Source organism: Apostichopus japonicus, chromosome 5 (genome assembly GCF_037975245.1).
Source record: "Apostichopus japonicus isolate 1M-3 chromosome 5, ASM3797524v1, whole genome shotgun sequence".
Taxonomy (NCBI): Eukaryota; Metazoa; Echinodermata; class Holothuroidea; order Aspidochirotida; family Stichopodidae; genus Apostichopus; species Apostichopus japonicus.
The window spans coordinates 14,730,627-14,746,829 of record NC_092565.1 but is presented as its reverse complement, the minus strand read 5'-3'; the positions used below and the strand labels follow the sequence as shown (position 1 = coordinate 14,746,829).

At 36.8% G+C, this 16,203-nt stretch overlaps 1 protein-coding gene across 1 annotated transcript; it reads right to left on the bottom strand.

Annotated features, from left to right (window-relative positions):
* Positions 1-1,192: 1,192 nt before the first annotated feature.
* LOC139968167 (uncharacterized) lies at positions 1,193-15,923 on the bottom strand. Its single transcript, XM_071972561.1, has 4 exons — positions 15,373-15,923; positions 10,767-13,086; positions 6,888-6,959; positions 1,193-4,952 (listed from the first exon to the last, which is right to left on the bottom strand). The coding sequence occupies exons 2-4, from the start codon at positions 13,033-13,035 to the stop codon at positions 2,581-2,583; spliced, it is 4,713 nt and encodes a 1,570-aa protein (XP_071828662.1). The 5' UTR covers positions 13,036-13,086; positions 15,373-15,923; the 3' UTR covers positions 1,193-2,580.
* Between the last annotated feature and the right edge of the window lie 280 nt (positions 15,924-16,203).

The window sequence follows — 16,203 nt, the reverse complement described above, 5'->3', positions numbered from 1 at the left end:
TTTTCCCAAATATAACATCTAGGCATGGAAAGGTAACAGAAGCTGTTCCATTGGCGAAGTAGCAGCCGGGAAAGATAGGGGAATTACCCCCCTCCCATCGCCTTACCGCTTTCCGACTAATTATGTGCGAAGAAAAATACATTCAGAGTACCCCTCTTTATACATGTTTGTTCTTGAAATTTGCCCCGAGAGAAAATGTTCTAAATTCGGGCTCAGTTCGCGGGCGTCCCTTCCAGGGATCTCCAACTTGTTAACCTCTTGCACTCTAGGTTAGCCAATAACACTGCGTGTACCTAATAATAAAAATACCGGATTCAATTCCTTTTGAATTCAGTAGTGAATTTACGTAGGTTATACTATATATACGTGCAAGTTCATTAAAAGCCGATTCGATGAATTCATGTAGCTTACGCAGCATGTGCAAAGTGCGCTGCATGGCGGTACCCAGAGGGAGGGGGGGGGGGAGATACAAGGGATGTGTGTATATATGCTTGACGGGGAGGGCCGTTCGATGCCGTTAGTAAGAAAAAATGGACACACGTAGAAAAAGGTTAATGTCATTGCAGTTTTTAACACAAGGGTGATCCCCACACTTATTTTAGCTGTGCACGAGTACAAGGAAGTGATATGCACACCAAAGTTTATATTTATTGAGGAAATGTGTGTGGAACTACAGCGTAGAATAAATATTTAACAATATAGCCACGACGGTCCAAAGTTGTTGACTAAATTTATGTATACATCGTACCAGATAACAGAAATTACTCAACATTTGTGAGTCACCATATTGAACTGCCCGGATGGGTCCTGCTTCAAGCTTACTGTACATCATCGTGTCTCTGTAAGAACGAAGGCAAATTATACCGAGGCAAAATAGTGAATGGACAATAACAGAACACAAAAAAATGACTCATGATTATTAGCATATTGGTGGTCACTTTTAGTCACTTTCTTTTATACTTCTCTTTGTCTTATAGTTCATAATATCCTGAATATATTCAGTACTTTGTGTATCTATTACCATATCAATAAGATAAATCTGGGTAGGCATATTAAGAAACACTTAACATATTATATTAAAACCATTATCGTTTGATGCTAATTTTGTATACAACATTGTTGTGAGGATACGCAATACGTTATTTTAAAGAATTGTCGCGAAATATAATTTAAAAAAATAGGTAGACATAACAAATTTATACTCGTTTATGCAAAACGCTTTCCATAGTCTGTCTATATGTTATACAATTTTTGCCTTACGGTTACCCTAGTAGCAGTATCTCAAAAACATTTTCTTTCTTCTTAAGGGCTAGTTATTAAGTATGGTTAAATATAATACCCAGTAGTGACCCTTAACTCCTTACAATGATAAATGAATAATGTTACTGGTTCGGACCAAAATATCCGGTAATATCTAAATTATAGTGTGTTGTATCCCGTATGGAGAGGTGTGGGGGACGGGAGAGGGAGTTGATAAAAACTATAAAAAAAAGAAAAGAATAATTTACAAGTTTGCATATAGATTGTAGATAATAGCACAATTTTATCATGATCTGTTTATGTAGTAGTTATTCGTCCATGAAGAAGCATTAATGACACACAAGTAGGTTTATTTCGCGATGAAAGTTCAATTGTTGCCCAATATGGTAGTCTACAGGCTGAACAGTCTCATTTATACATTTTTATTTAAAATTATTGCAACTGAATTTACACAGTCCCAATATATTACCAAAGCGAATGTTACTGAAGCTTAAACGAGGAAATTCGACTCGTTAGCATCTGAAGTCACTTCCCAACTAAAATCGACTGTATACTTAAAAGAACAAATAAATGAAAGTGCATTTCCTCTTTGTAACGCAAATTAGCCATTGGTGATTTATATAGTCTGACATCTATCAATGTTACAATGCAAATATTGCGTACATCTTGTAATGATTGCTGGTATTATGTAAACCAATAATACTTAAATTACAAGGCTCACCCACTGGTGAAGTCAGGTTCATTCTCAAAACTGAACGTGGTGTAGAAATACAACCTGGAATAATAAAAGTAATCTTTAGCGGTCGGTGGATTAAGTCACCCTTTAACAAAGAAAATGCAAGTTAGATTAGTTCCGGTGAAGAACCAAACTACCGGATGGAGGTCCAAAGTTCATCAAGATACTGATTGTATTCCCTTCTGACAAGTAAAAAGGATCCAGAGTTTAACCATTTGGGTGTTGAATATTGAACATATAGACTAAGAGTTAAGCTAGACCAATTTGTAATAGAAATATACAATCTGATTGAAGTAACCAATCTAATTGAAGTAACCAATCCAATTGAATTAAGTAACCAATCCAATTGGAGCCACCTATCTAACAGGAATAACTAACAGAAAATGGACTAAATAATGTACTTATCGTTTTATTACATGCTTTCATGACACACCATCACATTAGTAGGTCTCTTTTTTTGAAAGAACTACGATTTAAAGGAAAATTGGGCAAAGCAATGTTTGTGTGCCATATATCTGGTCGATAAATTGATTATTCTGGGTTAAGATTTGCACTCTTTAATTGATTGATGGATATCTTTTTATCTACTTAGGTTCGTCATACAGGAGATCAGTTGGAATACATTCATATGTTGGATCTTCCACACCACCCATCGACACGCTACCAACCAATATGGTTTTTGGTTCCGCCTTGATCTCTATTCCATCATCTTTGTCAGCATCAGGTGTCAAGTACTGACCAGTGGATGGTGGACGAAACGGTGGTGGAAGGGAAGAAGCGTATTCTTTGTCTTCATACATTTTGCTTAATTCGGCCTTCTCGTTTAACTCTGAGGATAAAAAGCTGGTGTTTTGGTTCGTATTTAAATCGACGTGAGTCGCCCCTAAGTAGTGATGAACGACTGCTCCGTTTGGAGCCTTAGATTCACAGAGTCCGTTTTGCCCAGGATTGCATTGAGCTCTGTTGAAACTTTCATTGTTGGCTGTTATGGGATGAGTAATATCTATAGGGGCAACATTCACCAAGATGTTTGTGTGTTCCCTGTAATCGAGATTCTCAACAGTTACTTGGGGATTTGGCAGAATACTCTCGTAATCCGGAGGAAGATCTTGCGACGAAGGAACATTGTGTGGCATTGACGTACTGTAAACAACAACTGCTGCTCGTTTCGTCTTGATTGATCGTTTGCAATTGCAAATGAATACAAAAGTCAAAACAGCAACTACCACCAACAGCAGAGACATGACAATCGAGACAATCAAAATCGTGTTGTTTTCATTATGGGATGCTGAAGGTATGTCTGATGCTGCAAAAGTCACAACCTGCACCGTCGTCCTTGAATATTTAGTTGTCGACTTTGATGTGGAAGGTTCATGTACAAATGGTGACGTATGTCTACCGCCAGTAATCACTTCACTACTCATCAACGTTGGATTCATCTTAGGTGTTGAGTTGGCAGTTGGCGTGGTCGTTACCGTTGCCGCCGTTGTACCGGAAATGGTAGTCACAGTCGGGTTCTTGATCGTAGTGTATACGCAATTCAAATCATTTTCGTTCACAGCACTGAACGGACGTCCGCTTAAATCCGTTGGGGATGAACATTGAGGGTTAGGAAATGTATCATGACGAGAGTCAATAATGATTGGTAACATCGTGCAGTTACACACCCAAGGGTTTTTGCCCAAAAAGATTGTTGTTGTGAGTGGTATCGGATCAAATACACTCGATGGAACTATTGCCAGTTCATTGTAACATAATTTTAGAGTCTCTAGTTGATTTAGACCATCAAACGCGTCTTGGTGCAAACTGTCAAGATTGTTGTTACTCAAGTCTATTTCCTTTAAAGAGGACGAAAACTCTCGTTCTGGTACATGTGTGATGGCGTTTTGAGAAAGATCAAGAGAAGTGATTGTTGAAATATGAGACATCGAGGCTGGTATAGAAACAAGGAAGTTGTGATGCAGGTTCAACTTTGTAACGTTTGTGTTAGCCACCGATGGAGCTAGAGAGTCAATAACATCTTGACCAAGCAAGGTGAGAGATAATTCAGAAAGATTCGGCAGTACATCAAATATATCCGCTTCTATAACAAGTCCAAGATTACCCAGTTCAAGTTTTGTCAGGCCTCCAAGTCCATTCAAAGTCCTTTGGTTAACATTGGTCATGTTGTTGTAATTTAAACTGAGATCTTGCAAACTATTCAAACCGACAAAGGCATCATCTGGAATAGACGTGATTCCATTCCTTGCTAAGGAGAGCTTCTCTAGGTTAGGAGTAAGTAGGAACAACTCAACGGGCACATCGTTGGTTAAAGTTTCAGAAATATCGAGATCCTTTAACAGGGGCAGATGGCACCTCATATCTGAGAGTGCGTTACATCGATAAGAGGTACATAATGTTGCGTTACCAAAAAGATCAAGTCCAAAATTGATGGGGCTTCCAGAGAGACGCAAGGTTTCCAGTTTATCCAACGGAGAGAGAAAACATTCGTCCAGAGTAAGGTACGGATTGGATGATAGATCTAAAATGACCAACTTTGCCGTGGTTTGTACGTGTTGAGGGCCAAATGACTTTAACTCATTTTCTTCTAAGTACAACTCTTCCAATTCTGTTAAGGACAGAAATGCGTCATCGTCAATTGTTTCGATTTGATTGTCAGATAAGTCCAAAATTTGTAGATTTCCTAACCCAACAAGATCATTCGCGTTGATTGATGAAATTGAATTAGTCGCGAGGGATAGGTAGGTAGTTTGAGATGGTATGTTGCCTGGAAAAGAACTTAATTGGGCATTGATGCAGATAACATGATACTGGTTCACCGGAAGAAACAAACAAGAACATGATGACGGGCATCCATGTGCTAAGGCAACGATAGCCACAAAATAGAGCAGGGTTGGTCCTATACCTGCGTTTGTCATATTGCTATTGTTATCGGACCAGGCTGTGAATTTCGTTAATTAAAATAGTAGTTTCTGTTCAACGCGTGATATTCCTTTGCAAAATTGATGGGTGTATTCTTCTGCAAGATCTGAAACAAAGAGAATTGAAACAAATAACTACTGTCCAAACTGATATTTTTGGAATATAAAGTAACAATCTTTCACAATTATAATTTTCGTTGTCATTGAACTTTATTTCCTGTAAATTGCTGACAGGATAACAAACGTAAACCAGACAATTGGTCAAAACACCAAATCAAGTTGAATCAGAGGACAAAACATGTTGGAAGGTGCTGAACAGATGCAGCAATGAGGAGCAGTGTAAACAATTACAAAATGGAGTAAGGATTCAACGATTTCATCTAGAGGAGAGATGAAATCAAACTTGACTTCAAAGGGTATTAGAGCATGAAAAGAAAAGCAACGGGGATCATATTTATGAAGGATTAAACTTAGACCACAGGTCACAAATAATAGACAACATTGCAATGATATTTTGCAATGGGTTGGGCAAATGGATATCATTATGAATAAAACAGGTGTCCAATATCAGTTTTATCACGCCTACAATTTATACGTTACAGTTATATGATTTAGAGTAGGAATGACCAACACACAACATCTTAGTGTACTGTACACTAAGGATTTATGTAGTCACCATTACTTTATGTGTGTAAGTTAAACTTTGTCTTTCATTTTCATATATTTTTATATATTGGCTTGGAAAATAATGTACCCTTGATATAAGTCCACAGTATGACGTACGCTAATTGTAACAATGAAAAGATCAAACTGCTCTACTTCTTGTTTTCTTTTTTTTTCTTTATTTTTTTTGAGATGTGATCGTTGTTTGGTTTGGACATTTATCTGCCGTTAACATTATCTCGAAATAAGAAGCACCCGGTGCTAGAGGAATTTTGTATTAATACCTTACTTTAATATTTAATCTTTCATGTGTACCTTGTACCACTTTGCCCCTCGCCCTTCAAACGTGTCTCTTTCCATAACGGATACAGTTCTTGATATCAATCAAACAACCTTTTGTAAACATTACGTGGAATTATTCCAGAGGGACAAGTACCGAAGCAGTAACTTATCAAAATACGTACATTGAAAAAATATCTATATTTACATACAATAACTCAATAATCTGGAAATAGTGAAACAAAGGCCTATATACCTTCCAGTATTGAATTAACATAACAAAGTGATTCCTAATTCAGTATACTTCATGATTGTCTCATTATAGCTTGCTTACGAATTATCAATTTTGCATATATTTCTCACTAGACTAAAACTGCATATATGTCACACACATTTCCCTTTTTTTTAATTATGAAAAAAGAAGCTTCATATGGCAGTAAATGATGAATTATAACTGTTTCCATCATGAGAAAGTTAATGGGACTAAATTAGTAGGTTGCCCGTCATGTTAGTCGTAAAAATAAACAAATATAAACTTTCTGTACAATTTAATGAAAGATAGATGATTGCCACTGATTTATCGAGAACGAACCATGAGAATGACGGACATAACGGTTTACAAAACAAAAATTACGTGGACGTTTTTATATTCAGTTGAATAAATAACCAGTGGTGGCGCCAATGGGAGGGAGGCAAGGGCTAAAGTGAGGCCTCATACGCAATTGGAATATATGCAGAATTGTCACAATAATACTAGCTACCGACCCCCCCCCCCTTCAACCTCCCCTCTCCTCGACAATATGTTTTCACAGCTTTTAGATAACCTCTTATCAACTGCAATTTTTGTTTATAACGATGAAGGTTGCAGCGGTATTCTGAAAACATGACAATTTCTATAGTTGCAATGCTCATGATAACACGATGGCACGTACCATGCATGTGTGATATGCAATAGTAATGATATCGCCTTGTTAATGTTACAAATCAATTGACAATACATATTATATTCAATTGGCTAATATCCTTACTAGTTTCTGTCTTCTTCTTCTCTTCAGTGTTTCTGTACTTTGCACGACTTGGAAATCTTTTCTTGAATTTACCTGCCAGAGAGGAAGCAGTCATCGAAATGCATCTTACATATACGGACGCATTTCATATAAACCTGAAACAATTCAAATAATTAATGACCACGGAGCTGCTGCTGTTGCACACATAAGGAACGTGGACTTCGACCCTGGTTGCCAATTGCCATATAGTCGCTTCAGGATATACATGAACCTTGTGATATCAGGGGTTTGTTATATTGACTTAAAGACAGTCATTAAACAAATAATTAAACCTAAAGAATTAGGGGATTTCCATAAAACTTCATCATATATGAAACAGTATGAAAACCTCCACAAGCTATAAACGTACGTGAACTTGTGTAGTTTGGTACGCTTTATGGGATAGAGATTGATGGTACATTGTCGGGGAAAGAAGTTAAGTGGACGTTTATGCAGATCACATGTTATCGCCCTCCGAAGGAAATGAAGAAGAAATAATGGGCATCCAATTGTTGAGGCAATGATAGTCATAACAACTAGTTCGCATATAAAGTTCATCATATTAATAGCCAATTGGACTATCATGTTAAATTTTATGTTCAACGTCTTCATTATATCATGTGAAGCCGAACGCATGAGAACTTCTGTCCAGAACAAAGAAATAAACAGCAAATTAACATCTAACTTAAAACGTTTTAACATCAAGTGACCTTGGCAGCCATACAGATCATGTTATATCTTTTTGTCACAGAAGGAGACATACGCTCAGACATTTTACTGTATTATTGACATGATAAATGCTTTCCATAAGACATATTAACTAAACTTTCTCAATATTATTCAAAATACGTTTACTATTGATCTAGGAAAAGTTCCTTGATTCTTTTCAACTGAGGTTTATTGAGCATCAGGATCCGTTTTCATTATTATTATCGTGTCACTATTTTTTCTTCTGAAACAATCACATGTGAAATACAAATAAAAACATTCAAATGTATCTAATTTTACTCTAGCATATTTCATATGAAATAAGTATTCACGTAATGAACTGAACACAGGATGAACAGCATCCTTAGATTGCCGACGAAGTTACCTCTCTGTGGTGTAAACTTATAATCCCGCGATTTATATGGGTTAATAAGTCTCAAATAAACGTATCTCGATTTATAGAAAGCAAAGTGGGTTATAGTCACATTATATCAATGAGAAAAGTATCTACTTAAAACTATAGGTTCAGCATCACACTGTTTTCTGAGGATATGAAGTCTGAAATGATTATCACTTTCATTTCTATTTCTTCTGAAAACAAGTAAGATCAGTAAAGAAATTTTAATATAAATGTCAGACCGACTAACCCTAATCACCTATGTACTCATTGTACGTCCATATACTGAATCGCTGCAAGTTTTAACTTCAAAATATGTGTTACACAATTATCAAGCATTTCCCCATAAAACTAAGGAAAAGTAAAGGTGTTTTAGTCAAAGACTCACATTTATGACCACATTTCGTATCGTAATTATTAGCCTTTTACTGGAGTGATATTCGTCTTTACATGCATAGAAACACCCACATTCTATTACTATTGTAAATACACCGTAATGGTGCTCAATCAAACAAACTTTGGCCGACGCAGTTTCCTCGAAAAATGTTTGATAATAATATTACGCATTGCTATGATACAACTATCATAAACGGCAAAACTAATTATACTTAAACCGATATATATTAATTGCGTATTGTTTTCGCAAATATTACTGATCGTGTTGAAATCGGGAAATATGTGGGGAAGTTTCTCAAGTGTAAATATTACACAGATGTGAGGAACGTATCGCGGGTAAATCGAGAACATCGAACGTTATAGGTGACCATAATAGCCGTATTGCTGATGCTATTCATGGATAATTTATTGTGAGATTATCCATGTCTTGTTTACTATTCTATATATAATTTTTTTTATATAAAAACGAAGAGCTTTTTCTCCAGGCCTACTTATTGGAATTTTATGATTATATGGTTATGGGAGAAATATTGCGAAATTTGCATCTAAGAATACAACAAATGGAGAAATACGGTATTTGAATGTTCTGACATTTTATTGCATTTCCATTCTTCAATGCCTGTTTGAACGCAAAAGTATATCTTAAACCTTTAAATTGATCGCAATATTTATAATAAAAAATAATGAAAAAGGAAACAGTTTCCACTGAAAAATGGAAGTTGATTCAATGACTTGGTAAAGTGGAAAACTAAAGTCAGATATCGATATGTGATCTAACTGCAAGTATCGAATTTCTAATGAGTTTCTAAAGCAATTAAAATTTGCCCAAAAAATATTGCTTAATGTAACCAGTCATGACCCACCCCTCCCGTGCATACCTCTTCTCGTAAAAAAATGGATACATTTCTCCCACAAGTTGATAACAAGTACCGAAAGTCCTTGGTACATAACGGGATATCATTCGCGAAATATAGAAAATATATTTTAATTTGAGAGAGCGAGAACATTACCTTAAAAGCTATCACAGCAAGGTAAGTCTTATACCAGTTGAACAAGTCAAACTATATCCACAGATAATGTTACGAAAGGACAACAGTCTCTCCTCTACAGTTACCTCTCTCTGGTGTAAACTTAATTACACTATTTATCTGGGTAAATAAGTCTCAAATATAGGTTTCTCGATTTATAGAAAACAAAGTGGGTTATATACACATTATATCGATGAGAAAAGTATCTACTTAAAACTATAGGTTCAGCATCACACTGTCTTCTGAGGATATGAATTCTGAAATGATTATCACTTTCATTTCTATTTCTTCTGAAAACAAGTAAGATCAGTAAAGAAATTTTAATATAAATGTCAGACCGACTAACCCTAATCATCTATGTACTCATTGTACGTCCATATACTGAATCGCTGAAAGTTTCAACTTCAAAATATGTTTTACACAATTATCAAGCATTTCCTTATATATATATATATATATATATATATATATATATATATATATATATATATATATATATATATATATATATATATATATATATATATATATATATATATATATATATATATATATATATATATATATATATATATATATATATATATATATATATATATATGGCGTATGTATATATTTCTACACTCTCAATGGGGATATTAAACATTTACACCGTACGGATTATTAAATACAATATTAAGTAAACATGTTACAACAAAATCTTATAGTGACTTGCAATTCAAGCGCAATGGCAAGTCCTTTAAACTTGATGATTTGATGTGTATCGTGCCGAATCAAGAGGCTGCGCTATTAAAAATTGACTTTTTGGTATTGAATATTTCTGTTGGAATTTCAAATAAATTGAAAGTATTTCAAGTTGGTTCCTTTCCTGACACCGCAGAAATTGTGGTATTAAATGCATACGGGAGGCACTTTTACGGAAAATTTTGACATATCTTTGTGCTTGCATCCTCAAATCAAGTTCAGCGACATTGTATCAATCTTTTGAGAAAAAAAGTCGGAAAATTGACGGATTATGGAGTATATGAAGCAAATAATGACAATTTGACTGCTTGGCACACTTTTTGCAAAATGCAAAGGATCCAGATGAATGATCGAGCACGGCCGTGGAGTGCATTACTAGTTGCAGAAGTGGGGGCATCTTTCTAAATGTGGGAGGGGATGAGCTGTCTCTTGTTCCTACGCCTATGGCAATATACAAATATTCTTCCATCCGTACGGCTTAACAGTCGATGATATAATATTTACATGAAGGAGTCCATCACACTCACACTTAATTTCGCAAGGAGTTGCGCAGCATGAAGTAACCGCCCCGCATCCCCGCCTATCAACCTTCTTTAATCTCCATATATACTGGTTCAACAGGTGCAGTATTATAGGCAGAATTATTGTCATGGGGAAGATTTGCCATTGACACAAGTTCACGTCCAGCGACACTATCTGAAAGCGTATTAACAGTTGGAAAACCTCTTTCGTATAGTGGATTGTTCTTAGAATACGCAGGTGGAGTTATCCCATGGTCGTCGTAAATTCCAGAAGCGTTGTCGTTCTCACCAAAATAATTATGATGAATCTGTGCATCCTGTGCAGCATGAGAAAGGTAAATGTGTGATATTTCTTCCGGAACGCTTTCATATCTTGGAGGAGGAGTGGTCGGGACACCACCGTTGAAGTGGTCACCAACACGTCGCCCCTCGTCATTATATGTTCTTTTTCTTGTTCCATAAATGTTCCAAAACACTGCAATAGTCAACAAAGTAACAACTACAGACAAGAAACAGATCACCGTTATTATAATGACTATAGTCGTTTGGTTGTCGGTGGTAACACCAGCAGGAGATGCAGAAATTGTGTATCGTGTAATCTGTCGACTGGCTGATGGCGTTGATGTGAATTCATGTCGCTGAGAACTTGGTGACGTTGAATGAAAGGGACTAGGAGAAGTTTGTGATGTCCTAGGTGTCGATTTTCTTGTAGTTGTCGGTGTTATAGTAGGTCTTGTAGATGGTACGTATTTTGTCGTAGGTCGTGTCGCGGGTGATGCTTTTGTCGTATGCTTCGATTTTCTTGTAGCTGTCGGTGTTATCGTAGGCCTTGTAGTTGGTACGTATTGTGTCATAAGTCGTGTCGCGGGAAATGCTTTTGTCGTATGTTTCGATCCTGTGGCAGGAGGTGATTTTGTCGTCACCAACGGTTTTTGTGAAGTCGCAGTTGTCGAAGATGGACAATTCAAATAATTTTCGTTCACAGCACTGAACGGCCGTCCGCTTAAATCCGTTGGGGATGAACATTGAGGGTTAGGAAATGTATGATGTCGAGAGTCAACTATGATTGGTAACATCGTGCAGTTACACACCCAAGGGTTTTGCCCCAAACAGATTGTTGTTGTGAGTGGTATCGGATCAAATACACTCGATGGAACAATTGCCAGTTCATTGTAACATAATTTAAGAGTCTCTAGTTGATTTAGACCATCAAAAGCGTCTTGGTGCAAGCTGTCAAGATTGTTGTGACTCAAGTCGATTTCCTTTAAAGAGGACGAAAACTCTCGTTCTGGTACATGTGTGATGGCGTTTTGAGAAAGATCAAGAGAAGTGATTGTTGAAATATGAGACATCGAGGCTGGTATAGAAACAAGGAAGTTGTGATGTAGGTTCAACTTTGTAACGTCTGTGTTAGCCACCGATGGAGCTAGAGAGTCAATAACAACTTGACCAAGCAAGGTGAGAGATAATTCAGAAAGATTCGGCAGTACATCAAATATATCCACTTCTATAACAAGTCCACGATTACCCAGTTCAAGTTTTGTCAGGCCTCCAAGTCCATTCAAAGTCCTTTGGTTAACATTGGTCATGTTGTTGTAATTTAAACTGAGATCTTGCAAACTATTCAAACCGACAAAGGCATCATCTGGAATAAACGTGATTCCATTCCTCGCTAAGGAGAGCTTCTCTAGGTTTGGAGTAAGTAGGAACAACTCAGCGGGCACCTCGTTGGTTAAAGTTTCAGAAATATCGAGCTCCTTTAAGAGGGGCAGATGGCACCTCATATCTGAGAGTGCGTTACATCGATAAGAGGTACATAATGTTGCGTTACCAAAAAGATCAAGTCCAAAATTGATGGGGCTTCCAGAGAGACGCAAGGTTTCCAGTTTATCCAACGGAGAGAGAAAACATTCGTCCAGAGTAAGGTACGGATTGGATGATAGATCTAAAATGACCAACTTTGTCAGGTTTTGTACGTGTTGAGGGCCAAATGACTTTAATTCATTTTTTTCTAAGTACAACTCTTCCAATTCTGTTAAGGACAGAAATGCGTCATCGTCAATTGTTTCAATTTGATTGTCCGAGAAGTCCAAAATTTGTAGGTTTCCTAACCCAGCAAGATCATTCGCGTTGATTGATGAAATTGAATTATTCGCGAGGGATAGGTAGGTAGTTTGAGATGGTATGTTGCCTGGAAAAGAACTTAATTGGGCATCGATGCAGATAACATGAATCTGGTTCACCGGAAGAAACAAACAAGAACAGGATGACGGGCACTGTCCATATGCTACGGCAATGACAGTCATTATAACTAGGCCGGATATGAACTTCGCCATGTTTATCTGCGTCTTCACTTAAATATTGTCGGGCCGAGTGTGGAAGGATATCTGTCGGAAACAAAGAAATAGAAAGAAAATTGAAATCAAACGTACAACGCGATAAAATCATCGTAAGTTGTCATGTCGTCTCCATCGTAATTTCTTGTGAATAAAGAAGACAGCGGCCCAATCAGTTTACGTTATAGTTGATATATGATGATTGGCATTAACTACTCTAAAAAAACAAAATTAAAAACATCCTATGTTTGTTACGACCTCTCGATAACTTTCTCAAACCAGAATGTTTTACTTAGTCGTTTCTGAAGGGTTTTTCATCATTAAAATATTTTGTTAGTTACTTTCGAACATTTTAGGACAATTATGTGGAAACGTCACTTGTTATTTGATTTCGAATAGTCCCATCGCATTACCATGTTACATATTCTGCTAGTGTATCTGAAACAATGATCAACTTGGTAGTTATGTAGATAATTTTATGTGTGAGGTAATTAAATGAGGAGCCGCGCCCATACACCGCTGAGGGTATATGCATGCTAGTCAGCAGATAATGAAAGTCAACAGCATTCTCTTATCTCCTTTCAAGTACATTATGTTATTATTAATGTTATAGTATGTTGCAATATAACACTATATGTAAATTATATTGTGCATTCAGTTTGGTTAGCAATTTCACTCATGATAGTTTTAGTGTTTTGGAGATAATAATATATTTCATAGGAGTATTGAGACAGATATATGTATGGTGATATGCCTGGGTGCTCAGATGCTATACTCATGTTGTTGTTATAACCATGTATATCTCCGCTTGGTAGTTATGTAGATATTTTCACAAAATGTTTTATTTGTGAGTAAATTAACTGATGCTAAGTAAAGGACCGTATCTGCGGGAGGGGAGGGGTCCCCTTCCTAAGTAAAAGTAGGCATAAGCTATATGGTGAACCCATGTACAAGTATGCATGATCTATTTCAGTTACTTTTAGCGAAATGTTCATATCATTTCTTTTGATTTCATTAGTCAGTATAGTGTGCAACCCTCAAGATTCTAGGCACATATTGTAGGTTAAATTTAACCGCTCATCGCGTATATGCACTATCGCAGATGCGATGATAGTACGTTTGTTTTAGTTTTCAACAGTTTTTTTAGAATAACAATAAACGTAGAGAGCTCCTACGATTTAACCTGCGTGAACAGTGTAACAGTCTAATGTGAAACTACTAAATATACTTATGTAGGCCTATCAGTTTCATTGTTAGCCCCTATATCAGTGCATCCATGTTTAACTAAGAATATTGAGGCACAGTCCCTTATCAGGCCCACCCACTCAGCTCACCCCCCCCCCCCCCACACACACACACAGACTCGATCAGACCACCTCCAGTTGGTCTGGCAAGGCCTGGGAAGTGCTATTTCCGGTAATCTGGGAGGGGCATATTTTGGCAAAAAATTCTTGCTACGCTACTTGCCTACCGAAGGTGGCGCTACGCTTAGATAGTGTGATGATATGATGTGATGATGACCCCTTGGACCCCATCAGTGGTCCTAAGGCGAGCCCCTGGACCCACCCACACTCTTTCAGTGTTGTCCACGTTGTCATTTATGTCCCCAAACCAACACACCCCCCGCCCGTCCACTTTTTAATTGGGATTGACGCCCCTGTAATACACAAGATGATGTCATAAATGGCTTTGGTTTCTTTCATTATAATTTAAACGAATGCATATATCGAGACAGTGGTAAAATGTACGTATTGCTCAAAATGACAGGTCTTCCTTTCCTTGTTTTACCAAATAAAGTTTTTTTAATATTTGGATTCCTTAAAATCACAACAGTTTCTGTTATATTTGGAAACATATTTGGTATCAATTACACGTGAAAATGTTTCGAAAATATCGCATATTTCACTATATCAAATGAAACACGAATTGTGCAGCTATATATAGCGAAACTACATTTTATGGATTTAAGCGTCGAATATCATCGAATCAATTTACCAAAATCAAACTTGAGAATTTGCTTTGAAAGAGGATAACGAAGAATTATTTATATTTAGAACATATTAGGGCTGTTGATTCCTCATATACTGCCAACAATGTGACCTCGTTCCTAGTGCCAAAGCCTATCCTGTATCTTACTTTATAAGAATTTTCAATCGAGCTTATCTCGACCTAGGTAAACGATAGGCTATTTTTATAAGGGTGCTCCATTTACTTTGTCCACATTATATCAGCGGGAAAGCTCCATAACGTTGCTCTGTGAATACGAATCTTGAAACAGACTTATACAATTTTCCACTGTAAAACTCTATATTTAAATGAAATTTAATAAATACTTACCCTGTTCACCTTCTGCTAGTACACTTCCATATACTGGCGACTCGCAATGTTGTTTCGGTTTTTTGACTACTAATACTTTTTGGGAAAGTATCGTAACTAAAATAAGAGTGCCCAGTCGTCCTGTAGTACTATAGAATTATCGCGGTCTATATATGACTTGTCCTAATATGTGAAAATCCTTCATCAAGTCTCTACATTAAAGGTCGTCTCAGCGGAATCCAACAAGATTGTTTGCCAAATTGTGCGTGACGTCACAGCTTTTCCTTTCTGAAGTTCGATTGAGAGCCGATAGTATAGTTTAAAACATGGATAGTAAAAACCATAAAAGCAGCACAGTTATAACGATGAGAACTAGTTACGGAGACAACATCAGTGGAAAATAATATGTCTGGTATCCTCGTTTTTTAATAATTATATACTGCCGATTCAGCAATGTAAACTGCCGATTTCTCATCTATAAGTATTGTGGTCTCTTCGCAAACAGACTTCGGCCAAGGTTCGCTCGTAAAAATTTGGTCGTAGATGATGTATTGCTAAGAATCAATTGTAAAGATCTACAGTCTGTACAACTTCTTCTTCTTCTTAAACAGATTTATATTGATTACATATTGGTTTTTGGGGCATGTGCACTGACTGTGTTGAAAATTTGGAATCCGAGGGGACTTTCCTGGAATGTGAAATGACAGAGCTTAAAGGAACGTTTCGCGGTTACAGCGAGAATACTAAACAACTTTGATATGGTGACCATAAAGGGCACATTGCTAAATGCTGTTGATGGATAAAATTGTGAAAGCATCGATTTCTTGATTCGTAGTTGCTGTGATTTTTTTT